Source organism: Colletotrichum jinshuiense, chromosome 10 (assembly GCF_051148585.1).
Source record: "Colletotrichum jinshuiense chromosome 10, complete sequence".
Taxonomy (NCBI): Eukaryota; Fungi; Ascomycota; class Sordariomycetes; order Glomerellales; family Glomerellaceae; genus Colletotrichum; species Colletotrichum jinshuiense.
Genome location: NC_139303.1, coordinates 853443 through 868886, shown reverse-complemented (window position 1 = coordinate 868886; position 15444 = coordinate 853443). Strand labels below are relative to the sequence as shown.

The 15444-nt window shown below is 58.8% G+C and overlaps 3 protein-coding genes across 3 annotated transcripts; all 3 read right to left on the bottom strand.

Annotated features, from left to right (window-relative positions):
* Positions 1-138: 138 nt before the first annotated feature.
* Positions 139-1215, bottom strand: EsH8_X_000214 (NAD(P)-dependent alcohol dehydrogenase; the record flags this gene model as incomplete). Its single annotated transcript, XM_083274302.1, has 1 exon — positions 139-1215. The coding sequence occupies one exon, from the start codon at positions 1213-1215 to the stop codon at positions 139-141; it is 1077 nt and encodes a 358-aa protein (XP_083119694.1).
* Positions 1216-6047: 4832 nt separating this feature from the next.
* On the bottom strand, positions 6048-7291 carry EsH8_X_000213 (glycoside hydrolase family 16 protein; the record flags this gene model as incomplete). The annotated part of the gene is made up of 2 exons (XM_083274301.1): positions 6048-7090; positions 7195-7291. 2 exons carry the CDS (start codon positions 7289-7291, stop codon positions 6048-6050), a joined length of 1140 nt encoding a protein of 379 aa, XP_083119693.1.
* A 6914-nt stretch (positions 7292-14205) lies between these two features.
* EsH8_X_000212 (uncharacterized protein) lies at positions 14206-15087 on the bottom strand (the record flags this gene model as incomplete). The annotated part of the gene is made up of 2 exons (XM_083274300.1): positions 14206-14425; positions 14510-15087. The coding sequence occupies 2 exons, from the start codon at positions 15085-15087 to the stop codon at positions 14206-14208; spliced, it is 798 nt and encodes a 265-aa protein (XP_083119692.1).
* Between the last annotated feature and the right edge of the window lie 357 nt (positions 15088-15444).

Below are 15444 nucleotides of genomic sequence, written 5' to 3'. Positions count from 1 at the left end.
TATATACAACACCGAGGGGTGCGCTGGAGAAGGGGGAGGTTGGTCCCCGCCCGCACTGGACAGGCCGGTTCAACTAAGCCCCCTCCCCCCCTTTCACCCCCAAATGATATCACGCCGGAGAAACCGCGACCCTCCAGCTTAGTTCTCGAGGACGTAGCGGTAACGGGCCTTGCCCTCCTCGAGGTCGACGACGGCCTGGTTGGCCTCGCTCATGGGGCGGACCTGGATCCAGGGCTTGACGCCCTTCTCGGCGGCGAGCTCCCACATCTCGCGGATCTCGTGGGGGGAGCCGATCAGGGAGCCGGTGAACTTGACGCGGCGCATGACCATGGGGACGGGGGAGATGGTGTAGGCGCCGTCGTCGGGGATGCCGACCTGGACGAGCGAGCCGTCGAGCTTGATGAGGTTGAGGAAGTCCTGCATGGGGACCTTGGCGGAGGAGACGGTGGAGATGACAATGTCGAAGGCGTTGGCGTACTTCTTGGCCCAGTCGCCCTCCTCGCCGGTCGCGATGTAGTCGTCGGCGCCCATCTTGAGGACCTCGTCGCGCTTGTCGCCCTTGCGGGAGATGCCGACGACCTTGTCGGCGCCCATGGCCTTGGCGAGCATGATGGCCATGTGGCCGAGGCCGCCGACACCGCTGACGGCGACGGTCTTGCCGGGGCCGCAGCCGTGGTTCTTGAGGGGCGAGAAGACGGTGACACCGCCGCACAGCATGGGGGCGGCGTAGGCCGACTCGAGGCCGTCGGGGATCTTGACGACGAAGTGCGACGGGCAGCGGTGGTACTTGGAGTAGCCGCCCATGGCCTTGCCGCCGTTGTAGTGGAAGCCGCCGTAGGTGTGGACCGAGGTCGGGCAGTACTGCTCGTTCTTGGTCTCGCAGGGCTCGCAGGCGCCCTTGCGGCCGAGGCAGGAGTCGGACTGGGCGCCGACACCGACGCGGTCACCGACCTTGATGTCGCCCTCGGCCTTGGAGCCGACGCGGACGGCGACACCCACGATCTCGTGGCCGACGCAGATGGGGTAGGGGGCGGGGCCCCAGCCGGAGCGCAGGACGTGGATGTCGGAGCCGCAGACACCGGAGTGGGTGATCTGGATGTCGATGTCCGTCTCCTCCCAGGCCTTGGGCTCGAACTCCTGCCAGACCATGTTGCCCTCGGAGGCCTTCTCGTCGAGGCCGACCCAGCCCTCGAACTTGTAATCGGTGGCAGCCATTGTGTGTGTGTGTATGTTTCGGGGGGTATCAAATAAGTGGTTTTTAAAACTAGGAGAAGAAAAAAGTGTAAACTTGTTCTGATATAAGATATAAGAGAACAGGGAGCTTGTCTATGCCTTCCAACAATACATCACGGCGAGGGCGGGAGCGCCACCCTCTTTTAAACCTTTCGACTCCATCATACAAACCACGTTAAGTCCTAAACTCATCGGCGAAAAGGTGAAATTAACGCCGTCGTCCAAGGAACCGCGATTCCAGCAGCACGAAGAATCCGCGTAAGGAAGAGAGAGAGAGGAAAAAAACTGCAACGTGGGTGGGGCCGAACAGCGGGAACGGACTGGGAATGGGTCGGAAACCAGATGGGCCTAAGTGCGGCTCGATGCCGCGGTTCGAGATCGATACACTAGACGGAGCAGGGGGGGCAGAGCAGAGCAGAGTTGAAGGCCGCACGTTGACCGACGCAGGTCAAAGGCCGTGGTCGACGTCCGGACGGGGGGGGCGGAACTTTTCCAGGAGAAGGTCAAAGAAGGTGAGGGTGCGTCGTCATGATTCGCCGGGGGGGCGCGCGAGATGGAGGGGCGGCCCCTGTGGATAACGTCTGGAAATCTGGCTTAGAAATCGTGCACTACGCACACACTACGCAGGAGGTTGTTTGGGTTAGGCGTGGACGGGAGGAGAGAGAGAGAGAGGGGCTGGCTGGCCCTTTGTTCCCCTCCTCGCGACTTTGTTCTTTCAGACGGGCCTAGGGATTTTTCTCACATTTTTTTCAGATTTTTATTTATTTGATTTATTGTCTGTTTCTACACTATGTCGTACCGAGGGAGATGCCATACACTGCACATCGACATGCAGGCGTAGCCATGACACAAGCTACATCAACGCCGATGACATTCCGCTCCAGGGTCCTCTTGGCCGCGGTTCCCGAGCAGTCGTGGTGTTTTGATGTCATCGGCTCCAGTGTTGCTCGGCACTTGGGCCGCTGTGCGCCTTCACACCGCAACTGAGGGGCGAAAACTATGGAGATTTCACCCTGGTTCTTGAGACAACAAGGGGACTGACCGACTAACCGGGCTGCAAAGCTTTTTTTTCTCTTGTCGCTTCTCTGTGTGCCTCCTCTCTATCCCAGAAACCCATCCCCCTCCTCCCATGCGTCAGTTCGAGACGGGGACGGGTGAACCTCGGCGTCCACAACTCGATATTCCCCTGCCTCCCTGCCTCTTCCTCTCTGTCTCTCCCTCTCCGTGTATCTGCCCCAGTGGCCAGGCATTGGATACCTCCCCTTATCTCCCGCGGCCCGTCGCCAGCACTACGTCAACGGGGCGGGCTCTGTGCCGTGGCGTTGCCCGGCGTGGGCGGCCTCGAAGTGTTCCGTCAAGCTTCTAGAAACGTGCTTTTTTGTGGGAACCGCGCCGCCAAAACTCTGCCGTGCAGGGGCCCATCAGGCACGTCACCGCGGACCCGCCCTGCCATCGGCCATTCCAGCTCTGGTCTCTGTCTCGCCCAGCTTTCCGCCGCCGCTGAAGATCCAGCTTAGGGGCCCCGGCGTCCAGTTTGTTGTCGTAGGTCGGCCGTTGGCACGATGGGCAAAGTAAAGTCCCTCGGTGAGGCCGGGGGAGACGATGTTCCTCACCGACGTGTCGTGACCCCTCTCTCCCTCTCCCCGCCCTCCCGTGGTCCAGAATGCAACCGAAGCTTGGACTGACGTTACTGCTGCCACGGGCCCCGGGCTTATCTCGTCGAGACTCCCGAAAACGAATAGGGAAGAAGGAAAAAAGGGCACTCAAAACATGGGTGGGGACGCCTCATCCCGATTTCATGCAGCAGAATGCTACGACGTGTCTTTTTTTTCTTCCCTTGACCGCATCCGTAATTCCGCGTTCCGCTATTGCCGCCCTATCTGCTTGCATGGCCCGTCCGTCCTGCCCGGGATCTCATTATCCTCCCAGTCAGTCCAGTCGCCGGGCCCGATCAGGGTTGGGAGACATCGGATGATTAATTAGCAGACGACGATGCAAGAGGGACCCGGCATCCCCTCCTCCTCTCCCTAAACACCCGATCACCAGATCCCGCATCGTCCCACCGGGAGGATGCCGAACCTTCTTTCCTTCGTCTCCCTCTTTTCCCTCCTAGCGACGCCTCGTAAAGCCGAGTCTGGCGGCGGGGGCCACGGAGCTCACGGCTCGTCCGTTCTCGGGCCCGACAGAGCCTTCAATCACCGCGGGGTTACCGATGGGGGATGCCGAAGCCATTTCTCAATTCCCGCGACAGAGCGGAGTCGAATGTGGGCGGATGTGACATACCGAGTGATATGCGGCGGTTTTTTTGTTTTGTTTTTTGTTTTGTTTTATCCTGCTTTATTTCCCCCCTTTTCTTTGTGATCATCTGTTGGCAGACGGGCGTCCTTGATAGAGAGGACTTTGCAAGGTGAGAGCTCGAGGAACCCGGCTCCCTCTCATATGTCATCACCCGACCCATCGCGAGGGGACCGGCGCCGCGACGGCTAGTCATGACACCTGCGCCGGCCTTGCTTGGTTCCCTGGCGCACCCCGATGACAGCTGCCAGGTCCCCAGCCCGGCCCAGGCGATCGGCGCCGCGGACCTGCTCGCGACGGGTTTTTTTTTTGTGTGTGTGTGCATGTTTGCCACCGAGGGCGAAGATCGCCCTAGTCGACATCATCATGCACCGTACCTGCATACGAGACGTGCATCGGCACCGGCAGCCGGGTGCCCCGCACCGACCGGCACCCATTTTTCTCGTTCCGGCTGCCGAGCCATCGGGACATGAAGACGGGACAAAGCGGGGACACATCACCCTCCCGGCTCCCCGTAAGTTCTGGGCTCACCGGCCGGAATGTGGCGAGGAATGCCACTCTCCCCGCCTCCCGGGCCATCCTCCATTCCCCACTGCGCCGCATCCTGAACTCCTCCGGCCGACATATTGCAACGTCGTCTCGCTCTCCTCCCCTCCCCCTCCCAGGCGGCCGCGCGCCCCTCTCCCACCGTCTGGCTGGACATTGGCCGCGGTCTGAATCCTTCCATCCTACCTCCGCTCCACCGACCGTCCACTAGCCCGGCCCGGTAGACAGACCACACCCCTTCCCCCGGTCAATTAATAAAACGTGGCGCAAGGGCCCCGGAGCAAATCACTCTTAAGCCGTCGGAAATGTCGCCGGCACGTTGCTTGCCGGCAGGAAAGGGACTTTGGGACATTGCACATCGGGGCGGCAGATACGGCACAGGTTCCGCCACCAACACCAGGGGGGGAGGGGGGCGTGTCCTGTCTAGACCGAGACTTGACTTTTCTTCCCGATGCCAATCACGATCGTGAGAGGCGGATCTCCAATCTTAACAGAGTGAGGATAGTGTGTATGTATGTATGCACGTATGTACGTATGCATTGTCCAGGCGAGGACGCCATAGAGCATGCAAGTGACCAGTTCCGCGCACAAGGCCAGGCCAGGCGAGAGAGCCAAGCCAAAACACGCACACCGTCGTTTCGTTTAGGCCATGTTCTTGTTTTGGTTTGTCATTTGCAAATCAGAACCATGCCCGCAGGGAGGCACACCGCAGGGGCGAGGAGAAGACATCGCGGCTTTAAGGGGAGGGGCGACGGACGATCTTGGCTCAGGCGAGTTTAATTACCTTCAAGACCAGAAGACCAGCAACCAAAGGGGGAAGAGGGGGGATGGGAGCGCGCTCGCTAAGGGTTGTTATGTGTTCCTGCACGGTACTTTCACGGCCCAATAGAACGGAGGCGAACCGAACAAACGAAATGAAGGATAAAATAACCGAATAAAAAAGAAAAGCACGCCAACAGCAGACGGACGCGATGGATTCTCTCGCATGGGCGGCGTTGTGGGGAAAAAAGGGAAGAGTGAGGCTTTCTCTCTTCCCAGGCTGCCGTGCGTGCTTTTTCGTCCTGCGAGGAGTGCCGAGGGTGGAAATTAGGTCCGAATAAGGTAGAGCGCGGGAGCGCGCGTGGGGACCGGCCCCCCTCTCCCGATTGGGCCAGGTTCAACCCCCCTTCGGCGCTCCTTAACGTCAAACGCTCGGCCAAATTGCGGCGGGCAGGGCCCAATTCCCCCCGTCTCTCGCAGAGGCGAGGGCCGTCGGGGACGTTGTGACGCGGGACGGACGGCCGAATGTCGCGATGTGAGGTCGATGTCCCAAATCAAGTGATTCGAGTTGAGCATAGGGAAAGGATGGGAAAGAGTTAAAGAAGAACGGGGGAGATAGCAGACAAAACAGAACTGTGCAAAAGTTTTGTAAAAGTAAATTTATTCAACTCATCAGAGGATCACCTCGGCGAAAATCGCACGGAAGCGTCCTCTTCTCTCTTCAAGGTATCATAGTCACCGTCTTTCCCACAAGCACACCAAACTTTCTAAACATCCCTCTCCTCCGGTCCGAAATGCAATGTTTTCTCATGCTGACATGGTTTCCTCCATTGTTCGCCCGTCCCCTCTGTCTACTTCCTCTTCCATCTGCGTGAACAAAAAACACACCTCGGTATTCGCAAGGCCGTGGCGGGGGAAAAATAAGCCTCTCCCCCGTCCTTGGAACCCTCGAGAGGATCCAAGGAGGAGAGAGAGTCCCGCGGAGAGCGTGATCATTAAAAGTACCAGATTAAGTCAATATTGGCCCCGACTGCTCGGCTCGAGGGTCCCCCTCCCGACGAAGGGCGGCCCGCGTATTTCAGTCGTGATAAGGATCGTGGTTGAAAGGGTTAAGAATTGTACAATCCGCTCTCCATCGGCGGAATGATTTTTTGTTGTTGGATTGTCTTTATGCGCGTGTACGGTCGTTCATCAGGGCTTCCGGTGCAAACTGCTTACAGCAGGAAGGAGAAGAAGAGGCCGGCGGCACCCAGGGCAAGGTTGGCCTTGTTCATGAGGCCGGAGTTGGCGGCGACGGTCGTGGGCGCCGAGGTGGAGCTGCTGGTGCCGGAGGAGCCAGTCTGGGAGGCGGCGGTGGAGCCAGTGCCGGTGGCGGTGGAGGAGGACTCCTCGGTGGCAGAGGCGTCGCTGGAGGCAGTGGCGGCGGAAGCGGTGCCGGAGACGGTGGCGGTGGTCAGGGTGGTCTTGGAGTCGGTCTTGGAGGTGGCCTTGGCGGTGGCGGAGGAGGTGGTGTCGTCGTCGCCGCCCTCGGTCTTGATGATGATGGACTCCCAGCTGCCGGAGCGGTCGCCGTAGACGTACTGCTTGGCGACCTTGGCGCCCTTGTTGCCCATGTAGTCGGTGATGGAGATGCTCTTGTAGTAGGCGTTGAAGGGGGCCTTGGTGAAGTCGGTGTAGCCACCGGCCCACTCGACGGTGCCCTTGGCGGCGTCCTTGCGGCCGGCGACCCAGGTGCCGATCTTGACCTCCATGGGGGTCTGGGGGAACATGGCGCCGCCCTTGGCGTCGGCGTACTTGAGCTCGCGGACGAGGGCGCCGTCGATGAGCCACTTGACGGACTCCTGGGTCCAGTCGATGGTGTAGGTGTGGTACTCGCTCAGGGGGTTGCTGACGTCGTGGTAGGCACCACGGTCGTAGGTGCTGGTGTCACCCTTGCCGAAGTAGTTGGTCTGGACCTTCTGGGTGTCGCCGCCAACCCACTCCCAGTCGATCTCGTCGAGGTCGTCGGACTGCAGGACGACGGAGGTCACGACACCCTGGCCGGGGGCGGCCTTGAGGACGACGTCGATCTTGCCGAAGAAGATGTACTTGTTGGAGGCCATGGTGGGGGCGTCGGTCTCCTTGTTGATGGCGAAGAGGGCGCCACCGCTCTCGTACTTGACCGAGGTACCGTCAAGCTTGCGGAAGACGGACTCATCGTTGCCCTTGGTGAAGTCGACGGAGACCGACTTGCCCAGAGCAGGGTCGGCGGGGCAGTCTGGGGGTTCGGTCAGCAAGGCTATGTCGTGCGAAAAGCGAAAGCACGCAACAAGAAGACAAGAAGTAAAAGCAGGAGCAGCAGTCAGCGGGGGCGCAGCATACCCTTCTTGGTAGGATCGCAGGAGGTGAAGGTCTGGGCAGAGACCATGGTAGAGGCGGCAAGAGCCACGGTAGCGGCGGAGAAGATCTTGGAGAACATTTTTGCCGGCGGTGGGTTGTGTATTACGTCGAATAAGGAGGAAACAAAGGTTGGTTTGGGAAAAAAGTGGTCGGGTAGGTCGACGAGATATGTATCAGAGGCTGAGTTGGGATGGGAAAATGTAGGCCGGGTGCGGGAGCTGGATGCTTGCGAGTGGCTTGAGGGGTGAGCGACAGTGTGGAAATATCTAAAAAGGATATGCCGATTAACGAGAGACAGGCAAGTAAGCTAAGAAAAAAGTAAGACGAAGGGCTCGTGGAGAAGCTGAGGTGGTGGAGGTGAGGATGAGGTGAAGGAGCAGAGACACACACGGGGGGAGATGGTTTTATTAGTCCCTCTCTCTCACTCGACGAGATGAGGTGAGGCACAGCAACGCCCAGCAGGGCCAGCTAGGCAGAACCAGCAGCTCTCCGCCAGCACCAGTGACCACCCAAGCCAGACCAGGCCAGGCCAGAGGCGCGCCATGGCTCCCGGTCCATGGGATGGGATGGGATGGGTTGACGGGGTTGTGTCGATGGTGCACGCCCCATGAGCTGGGCGAATCAATACGACCTCGTACCTTAATCAGGGCCCTGCGCTTGCAGGAGGGGTGGAGGGGGTGTGGCTTTTGCTGGTCATCGGCCAAGCCTGAACCGTCGCTACCCCTGGCCGCTTGGCTCTTTGGAGGGACAATGGTAGGTTGGTCGAACGGGGTGACTGGGAGAGTGAGTGGCGGCACGACCAGAAGGCCATGGAGTCCAAGTGGGCTTCTGATCCAAAGTCCCCAATGTGTTAATTTGCACATGCATGACGGCCAATGAAAGGAGGGGGGATTCGATGGCTTTGCCCAAAGAAGCAAAGCACCGAGTGGAGTGGCGCTGTTTTTCTTTCCGGCCGGGATCCCCTTTCCATGCGCACGCACTGGCGGGGGAGAGACAGATGAGAATGGGAGGAACACTTTGCAGAGGCACAGAGAGAGAGAAAGAGAGAGAAAGGGAGAGTGATGAGGAGGGTGAAGGAGAGGCAGAGGCACAGGTGGGAAAGGAGGGAAGAGACAAGTGGGTGTGAGGGTGCTAGAGTGCAAGAGTGCGTAAGTGCATGAGTGAGTGACTGAGTGAGTGACTGAGTATGAGTTGAGTGAACGAGTGAAAAGAAAGAGAACCTGTCATCCGTACCTGAGGGATCACAGCTGGGGCTGCAGGACACCACCACACCAGACGACACACCCATGTCCCTGTCCCTCGCCGCAGCAGGGGTACGTACCTTGCTTGCCATGTCCGGCTGCAGGAAATAACCCAGATGCAACAGCGATGCGATGCAGTAGCGATGCACAGTGAGGGAGAGAGGAAGAGGAAGAGACAGCAAGAGAGATGGACGAGAGAGGAAAAGAGACACGATCCGTTCTGTCTCCGTGGCAATGCAGTAAGTATTCCAAGAATATCTTACCTCATAGCTCATCAGCAGCTTGTATCATCCAGAGACACAGAGAGATGCTCTCCATCCCTACACACCACAGAGATACATAGTACATGGTACACTAATACATCATTGCGGATAACGGCCCACGGTCAATCAAGCATAATTTCCTGGCAGCAACCACCGGGGGGCACGCAGTGTTGGACGATCAGCATAGCGATTTGCACAGACAGACCAGACACGGACACGAAGAGAAACCAGAGCGAGGCAAGGAAAGGAAAGGAAAGAAAGGCTTCGTGACCAGAGGCGCGGAATTCCACCGGCGGTTGCGTTGCAGCACTCGAGGGGGGGAATGCAATGCGCCTCTCTCTGCATCTCTCTGGTGATGTCTCTCGCGTTGACGTTTGCCTCCGACTTTCTTCAACCCGGGCCGTTTCCAGCGCATTCCAGACCAGCGCTGCCACGAGGCAAGTCATTCCTCGGGGCGACTGCGAGGCAACGTCAGGCTGTGTCAGCCAGTTGGCCGTCCGCCGTCGTCAATCCCCTCCCCTTTCCCCCCGCCGGCCTCCCATGTTTCGGTGCTTCCGCATTCCGCAACACCCCGTCCAAGCCTCTCCAACACTGGCCAACTATCGATTGCTGCCTGGTCTACTACACGCATAGCATAGCATAGCATAGTGCCGAGCGCACATCGTCAGGCCCGGAGGATGCCTTGCATGCATGCAGCTCCAGCACCGAGTCCTTCGAAAGAGCCGACGCCGCTCGCGGGCATCGCTGCCCACAACATCATCAGGAATGCTGCATGCTCAGCAGCAGCAGCAGCAGCAGCAGCAGCCAGCCCAGCCCAGCCCGGCCGGCTTAAGCAAGTCTCCCCGATTAATGGAGCCATCTTATCGAGTACATGCACTACTCACTGCTCAACCATCCAGTAGGGACGGAATCCTGCTGCTTCCTTCGTCTGGGAAAATAAGGGGCGCTGTCCTTGCGTCTGTGTACCGCGCCCCCCCAGGACCAAGACACAGGGCACCAGATGAGAATGCAGGCTGCCGTCCGCATCCTCCACCAGTTGATGCCTGCGACTCGCCCTCCTTGTCCTGTCTTGCCCACCGCTGGGCGACCAAGCACCCGGGGGACCCCTGCGGCGCATCCGTGTGCCGGCCCGTGTGTCGCCAGCGAAATTCGATTTAACTCCCTCGCCCGACTCGACTCATTCAACCCCGACCGACTTTTCCCCCCTTGGCCAATATAGGGAAAATAGCCAGTTCAATCTCGGGGCCCCATCGGCTGGTGATGCTGCCGTGTGTGGCCGTGTGCCTCCCGCTGCGAGGCCAAACTCTCGCGCGTCCACTAGATCTCCCCTCCAAAGCTAACACACCTTAACTTGCCGCCGTAGCACGCATCGTCAGACCCCGGCACTTGTAGTCTACCCTACGTTTGACAAGAAACGTGCTGGCTGGCTGGCATAGCATACATAGTAGTTACGTGACATTGGACCGTCGAATGCCACGTCAGGACCCTGCGTTTATTAGGCTGGCCATAGGATCGCGCGCATGCTGCTTAGTAGGGAGGGAGGCGCAAGTAGTGCAGTAAAAGGTCCAGAGTAAGCATACCGCGCCAGCAGCGCAGGAGACTGGGGGGTTTCGTCGTCTCCGGAGTCTGGACGGGCTGGCCTGGTCGACACCCTGCTCGGTGTCGTTGTGCAGTGTATTCCCGCCTGCTTCCGAATGTCTCTTGGGTTCATTTCGGACACTCGTCGATGTTTGATGATGGGATCTACAGCGTGTTCAACCCGTCGGCTGGGACTTCCAAGCATAAAAAAAGGTTCGTTGAGCCCCCCCCCGCGGCCACCGAGAGCCAACCGCCGGCCTGCTCGATCCGAAAGCCCGCTCAGTCTCTTGTCACCAAGCCGTTGCATTGCCCCGTTTATCCCATCATGGCTGGCGCCCGTCTCGCCATTCTCTGGACTCTGTCTGACCCGAGACGAGCCAACCCGCGGGCTGCAACCGGCTATGAGCTGCTGTGGTTGAAACAGGAGGCCGTCATCCCCAGGGCCTCCCTTGACTTCCTCGGTGCTGCTTTGGTTGCCGTTCCAGAGCTCCCAAAAGTCCCAAGCCCGGCTTCAGCTCGATGTGTTCGAAACAAAGGCGGGTCGAGGCCTGACAATGGTTCGTCTCTCTTCTTCGTTGGTGCCCCCCAGGTCACAGTGCCGCCAACCCCTTTTTCCCACCGTCATTTCCAGCAGAGTCCCATCTGCAGTCTCATTCCGTTTCCTGTCACTTCTGCCCCTTGCTCTCATCATTCGTCCGCCGCCGAGGCGACCCCTGTCTTTCCACCGACTGTCACCCCCCTGGCGCGAGTCTTCTACCTACGGCAAAGAGGTAAGCTCTGAGTTTTTCTTTTCTTCTTTTCTTCCCTCTCTTTCCATCTCTCTTAGTGCCCTTAGCCTTGTCAAAGTTTGTGCCGGCGCCCCGAAAATACTCCAGAGATCTTCATAATTCTCCGCTGGGGCGGTCAAGGGCCAAGACGAACACGGGGCTCCCGCCCATCACGCGCCATTTCGCAACACGAGAAGAGGGAAGAAATAGTCCCCAATCAGTCGTTAAGCGCCTTTGCCTCCCTCTGCTGCACCTCGGCACCGCAGCGAAGCGATCGTGACTCGGGGCCAAGCGTGTTGCGGCGGAGTCGGAAGGAAAGTAGTGTGACGGTAGGAAGAGGAGGAGGGCAAGGGACTGTCGCTTCGTGCCGTAGCCCGCAACGTTCCATGACACACACACCCCGGGACTCGTTCGAGCAGCTCACGTTCACGAGGGCATGCTTCATGCAAGCACCACACTCAAAATAATCCGAACTATGCCGGGCCCGTCCTGCCTTGCAAGTCGCGGGCACTCGTATCCAGCTGGTTGGGTTGCCTCGAACGCCCCCTTGGGCTGTCAGAAGGTGGCTGTGCTGGGCCAGCATCCGATAATAGGCTGTGGCCTCTGCTCAGCGCCCTAAATCTTACCCAGCCAGCCGTCCACAGGGCGGCCAGGGCTCTGTCGTTCGTCTGCGACTTTCCCTCGTCGAGGAAAAGAAGAAAAAAAAGAAGCTCGGGCACGTCTTTGCCCAAAACGCGGCGAGACAGGGCCGATCCTGGCTGGCTCCGAAACGTCACTCAGCCGACCCCCCCTTTGGCTTTGCCTTCTCCATCTTTTGCCAGCGCCACACGAACTGAACTGGGTCAGATGAAGGCCAACAACTCTGTTGTGTCGTGGAGACATTTCGCCTACTGACACGGCGGGATGGAGTCTCTCTCGTACGAATGATTAATGCCGGCCCAGTCACATGATGGGGGGTATGCCCGGCATACTGCCCATCTTTGTGTCGAATTTTCTGGGTTCGGCCTCTTTCTCCCCTTCCCCCTGTCGTCGTCTGCGGAGGAGGCGGCGCGTGGCTTGCATCAAAGAACCCAAGCCTCCGGGGCAGGTATCACAACATGCGGCGGCAGAAGAGCTTGGGGAAACGACATTTCTTCGTCCGAGAAAGAAACTCGCCCGCAGCGCACGTCGTCTGGTGGCCCTGTCCCCCCCAACCACTAACCACTCGCCACGTCCATGCTCCTCTTCTGTCAGGGCCCCGAGCCGATCCTGCAAGATTTCCAAGCACGGCAAAGCAAAAGCTCCCATGAGATCACCGGTCTCGAAAAGCAAACAAAAATAATGCTAAACACTTCTTCCCCCGGTCATTCTGGCGCGAAACCAAGGCCAACGGCCAAAAACATCCAAGCGGAACCAACCCCTGGCCCTGGGGAGGGAGAGAGACGGGCTAAAAGGAGCGCCACTAGCGCGTGTGGCTTCTCTAAAATTAAACACTCGAGAGAGACGGAGCCCGTCTAAACCCCCGTATCGCCAGTCTCCGAGGGGTGGTGCTGTTGTCCAGCGTGCCATGGCATAAGGAGTGGAGCGTGTGCCACACCCTTCGCTAATCTTGACACAAACCTCGTAAACGCTGTCTATCTGCGGGATGCCGCCCACACGTTCGCATATTGCGCTCCTCGCCCGCCGCCGACGTCTGGTTGCATCACTCCCGGCCCCGTCTGGCGTTCCGCTCAGCCTTATGACTCTTGTTTGCCTCTTTCCCTTCAGGCGGTGAACTGCTCCGTACACGGCAGAGGAAACCTAAAAAAGGGCTTCGTGCTCGTATGAGAGCCCGCCTGGTCACATTCTATCGGGTCCGAGGACCACGGCGTCTCCGACGGTTCCCACTGGCGGGGGAGGGATTGCGCTGTGAGGGGGGGGAAGCTGTTTATTGTGTTGTTATTTGTGCTTGGCGGCGCCAATCGTGTGTGTGCCCTTTCAACCCCCCCCCAATCCTCGATCTCCAATACTCGATCCCTAATCCCAATCCTCAATCCTGATCCTCGAATTCTCAGTTGCCCAATTCGATGGTGCTGACATTTTGGTTCCTTTGATCCTTCTTCATGCAATCAACGCGCGATCGGGGGATGTTTCTTAGTCAGGACACACCCAACCAATGCGCAACTTAATTTTTTCTTTTCTTCCGACGGCTGCGGTCATCTTCCCCCGGCTGCTGCCACCGCGACGTCCAGCCCTTCCGTTGCTTCCCTTCTTTCTTTTTTGTATCTTCCGGTTTTGATGTGTCTACTCGGACGACTCGCTGCCAAGTTCACACAAAGGAACCCCCGTACCGCTTCCGGGAGGATGGAGCTGAAGGTGACACCGCGCGCCCGGGCACGCCCCCCCCGGGACTGACTGGCTGGCTGGCTGGCTAGAACGTATTTCCCGCGCCCGCGCTGACTGACTGCCGGCATGTCGGCCTTGCGCGGTGCATATGGTGTGGGCTGACTGCCCAACATCCCCTGCAAACGATCACACCCTTCGGGTTTTCTTGGCATTCGCGTGTATCTGCCGCTCGAGTGACTGACCGACCGGCTGGCTGGCTGACTGACTAACTGGGGATGTGAGCTGAGTTGACCAGCTAGTCCCTCCTCGTCCCTCTCGGAAATGCTCTCGTCTTGAGGCTATCGACGGGCTCGGACGGGCCTGGAGTGTTTTTCATTTTGTTTAGGTTGATTTGTTTAATTTCAATTTCAGTCTAGCTTTTGTAATAACCACACGCTCTAATGCAGAATTGACTTTGGCTGCGCTAATTAGAATGTTAACCACATCCAAAGCGCCAACTGACTGAGCGTTTAAATAGGTTGGAAAATAGTCTCGTGTTAGTTGGCGAGCCGTGGCCACGGTCGGATGCATGTCGCGATATGGTCACGGAAACGACAGCAGCAAGCATCACAACGTGAAAACAAGAAGAAATTGATACGAAAGTAGTTTGTTGATACAGATTATGGAGTATGGGAGCTGTGACTGCTCAATTCCCGCGCAATAAGACAATCCAGCCTCGCACAAAAACGCCTGACCCCGGGCCGTTGTTCTGGCCCTAAACTATGTTCCTCGCGGTTAATCATCCCGACTCCCTCGGTAAACACGAAAATGTTGTCGACATGACTGACACTATGCAGTTCCCTAGTACCGGGTGTTCCCCGACACCGGCGCCGGCCCTCCGACATGTCCTCCAGCATGTCCGGCATGTCCGGCATGTCCAGCATGTCCAGCATGCCCAGCATGTCCAGCATGTCCAGCATGTCCTTGGTGCAACCCCTTCTCCTGCTCGGCGACGGCAAGCTTGTTCATGCGGCGCTGATCCCTCACCTCGTGGAAGGCAGCGGTGATTGCGTGAAGGAGCCTAGAAGAAGAAAACATGTCAGAATAAACACAATTCATGACCCGGGGAAACGAAGATGATGCTTCTTCAGGATCAAAAACTCACGTGCTGAGGATGCCCAGGAGGAACGTGCCCCACGGCAGGTTGCAGGTGTCGTCGTTGCTCGCCGTCTGGCCGGAGGCGGCGTTGGAGCTGTCCCGGAGCCGGGTGCCGTTGTAGCAGTGGCGCGGGCCGGCCATGCCGCCGGCGGGCGACGTGATGACGGCGACGGCGATGAAGGCGCCGACGAAGAGCAGGTCCAGCACGACCCACAGCCAGCGCAGCCAGCGCGCGGCGCCGGGGCTGCTGTTCTTCTTGAGGCAGCCGAACAGGGTGGTGACAAGCGTGTAGAGGACGGCGGCGGCGAGGATGCCCTCGACGGCGCCGTAGGACCCGTTGACGCCGCGGCGCGTCTTGATGGAGTTGACGAGGCGGTACACCTTGAACAGACGCTGGGAGAAGATGCCGAGGGAGATGACGGAGGAGAGGAACTGCAGCACGCGCGTGAGCCGGAGGAAGAGGCCGTACGGCCGGGAGTGCTTGAGGCGGTCCGGGACGAAGCGCGTGAGCAGCCCCGTGGGCTTCTCGTGGTACGCTGGCCCGTCGAGGGGCGCGTCCAAGGGGCGGCGGGGTATCGAAGTCATTTCAAAGGCTTTCGTCGGCGGCAAAGAAAGGGGAGATCTCTGGATAGGAGAAAATGGGAGTGGGCTAATTCCCCGACTTGTTGGTGAAGTGAGTACGGGTGCTGGAGCTGGCGAGTATTGTTTACTTGTGATGAGTAGATAACGGATCAAGACCGTCGCTCACTTCACTGCCGATGGCCTCCTTTTGTATTTCACGACGCCCTGCTCGAGGCATGTTGGCGGCTCCATGACCCAGACATCATCATGAAAGCCGCAAGCAGGGGGGCAGAGGCGATGTGGCTGAACTCCGTCACCGCCACGTAACTGACTGCGACGGCTACGACGAGGAAGAAGAGCTCCGGCCCATGCAGGAGGCGG